Genomic DNA, 2,881 nt, shown 5'->3' with positions numbered 1-2,881 from the left:
GTTGAGTTTTTTTTTCTTTCAAATCATTCTTTTATTGTACATTTAGAAACTTTTTACAATATTTATTTTTTTTTTCCATTTTTGGCAAGGATACAGAATGCTAGCTGGCGAACATATTGAAAATGACAACGTGGCGTATGAGTAACGCGTACGGAGGCGCACTCGTAAATGAAGCGTTTTAAGGCAAAAATGTAAATAAGCACTCCTCAGTTTCTTAACCAATAACCAAAAAGTGACTTTATCTTGACAACGTCTAAAATGGAATTTTCATATCCTTCGTGCTTAGATATTTGTGTTGTGATAGCACTCTTGTGCAGGGATTGACGTGTGAGGTGTGTGTGGAGCATACCTACCACCTACGCCTTCATAAAATATTCAAACGAGGGCCAAAACTTTTCAGACGGAAATAAATATGCGAAATACTTTACTTTTTATTCTCTTCCGTTTATTTTGTTTGTTTTGTTGTTTGTTTTGTTGTGTTGTTTTGGGAAAGTTGTTGAAGGAATTTTTGGCAAAAGTTGCCAAAAGTTAAAAAGTAAAGTTTATAAAATTCCGAATACCGAATTCCGACTTGTCTTGTCGAAATGTAATCAATCATAAATTTTAATACACCATCACACATTGTCTATGCGAGTTGAGTTAGCAGTGATGACGAATATTGAAATTGACTAACTTTTTAAGTGTCGATTTTGTCGGTTTCCTTTGCGTGTTTTGTTTACAAAAGTATTGAATTGAATTAAATTGAAATTCAGTGCAAACAATATTCACACCCGAAGAAGGTATCTCATCTATTCTAACGTATGAACTTTAACAGCTGCTAAGTAAAAGATGGGGCTCAGTGAAGATCGGAATAATAAATCACTTAGAAATCAATTTTGGAAAAACTTTATTAAAAAATTTAAGTCAGTTTTTATTGACACTTAAAATTCTTAAAAAGTTGTACAATAAAATATGTTTGTATACACAATATATTCATATGTTACATAAATTCGTTTTTAAGTGCATATATAAATATTAGAAGAATACATGAGCTCATACATATATGAAAATGTTTTCCTTTTGATTACATTTGAATAAATTCTTTAGGAATAGGAATAAATGGGGTACTAGCTCCCGACGGAGCAGAGCACTGCAAACAGATTAATCTTTTGTGCTGCAACAGACCCTAACCGAACAGAAGACATTCCGCCTTCCGAATGAAGGCCAGAATGTCATCCGCTGAGACCCTCCTAGTGTCACAAGGGGAGAGCAGCTCTCCTCCCAGTGACCATATCCTGGCCCAGATCAAGGCTGGACAGTCAAAGAGAATGTGACTGGAAGTCTCGTCTACATCTACGCAGAGTCAACACTCCATCTCTTTGGACAGACCTATTTTATTAAGGTGATAACGCACTCAATGGTGACCCGTTAAATATCCCACCAGCAATCTCAACTCTGTTCTGCTGAAGAGGGATGCCTTACCATAACTGTAGGGGTGAACCGGCTGTTTAGCCTGACGTTTGCCTCGACTGTCGCACCAATAGCGACTTCTCTCGGCTGAGATTCATTTGTCCATTAGAGACCTAGTTGTAGACCAACTTAATTCACAATAAGGTTCCGGTCCACAGATTTGAGTGGCAGATCCTGCCCTCGCAAGACTCGCAAGATTCTTTAATGCATCAACGAATTTTGAGTAGTACAGGTTTATCCACTTCACGATTCTGAAAGTAAACATAAATAACATAACTTACCACCTAGATTTCGTATAAACTTTTATTTTAGTATATGATGAGAATATCAAGCTAAAAGATTTATTATAGGTATGAAATACAACATCATTTAAATAGTCCCCACAAGACATCTTATAGTGCAAATTTTAACTGCTTGAACATTGTAATACTAGATTCACACGAGAGTTTTGTTCGTAATTTTAGCTGTTAAAAATTTTTATTTTGCATTGCAAGCAACACCAATTGACAGCTAAAATTACAAACAAGACTCTCGTGTGAATCCAGTATTACAATGTTCAAGCAGTTAAAATTTATTCGATTGGGTCAAACTCTTCAGATGTTAGAGAACGCGCTAAACTGAAGTGTTCAAACTGCTGGAACAGCTGATCTTGTTTATGTCAGCTTTTATTTTAATTTTGTGTTATATATATACGTTTAATAGCTATATTATCTTAAGGAAATAGTCGAACACAAGTATAATCAATCAGCAAAATAGTCAAAGATGTGAACAGTTTGAATAACATTTGTGACTTCAATCTGGATTAAACTTAGCATTATATACTAAGGTTAACTTTCAGAAAATAAAACAAGCTTACAGAGATTTTAACACAACTTTCAAATTAAACTAAAAGATATAGAAAAGCTTTACTTAATATAAATTGCGTTATAAACAACTTTTGTTTTTAAACAATTTAAGTTAAAAAATTAATTTTAATATATTTTTTTTAATATTAATTTATTAAATAATTTACCCCGTAATAGTATCGTTGAGTGAATACCTATAGAAACAAAAAGTTTATATATATTCATATATTGTACTATTTGTATATTATTCGTTTTGTATATTAATTTTTATGATTTTAAACATTTACCACACACTATATAAATCCATATATATGTATTAGTTGAATAATTTTTACACTATTTCAATTTATATTTTACGGATTATTTTATTTCACTACATATTATTTTCAAAACTTTTAAAACATAAATAAAATTATTCATATATAATATAAGACTACTAAAAAATGTATAATAAAACTGTTTTAGTTATAGTGACAATGGAATCAGGCAATGACGGAAAACAAATTAATTATTTAAATAAATATAAATTAATAACAAAATTAATTAATATATTGGTATTGAGTGACTTACCCCGTAATAGTGCCTCA

General features: G+C 31.6%; 1 protein-coding gene across 1 annotated transcript in view; it reads left to right on the top strand.

Moving 5' to 3' along the window:
• The window catches only part of LOC119666549, a 2,053-nt gene extending 1,242 nt beyond the window's left edge, over window positions 1-811 (top strand). The window contains exon 3 of the mRNA XM_038075832.1: window positions 753-811. Coding sequence (XP_037931760.1) covers window positions 753-811 — 59 coding nt within the window. The remainder of the gene's footprint in view (window positions 1-752) is intronic.
• Window positions 812-2,881: the final 2,070 nt, after the last annotated feature.

This window comes from Teleopsis dalmanni, chromosome 1 (genome assembly GCF_002237135.1).
Source record: "Teleopsis dalmanni isolate 2A chromosome 1, ASM223713v2, whole genome shotgun sequence".
Classification (NCBI taxonomy): domain Eukaryota; kingdom Metazoa; phylum Arthropoda; class Insecta; order Diptera; family Diopsidae; genus Teleopsis; species Teleopsis dalmanni.
The sequence above is the reverse complement of the archived record's forward strand: the minus strand, read 5'-3'. Positions and strand labels throughout refer to the sequence as shown.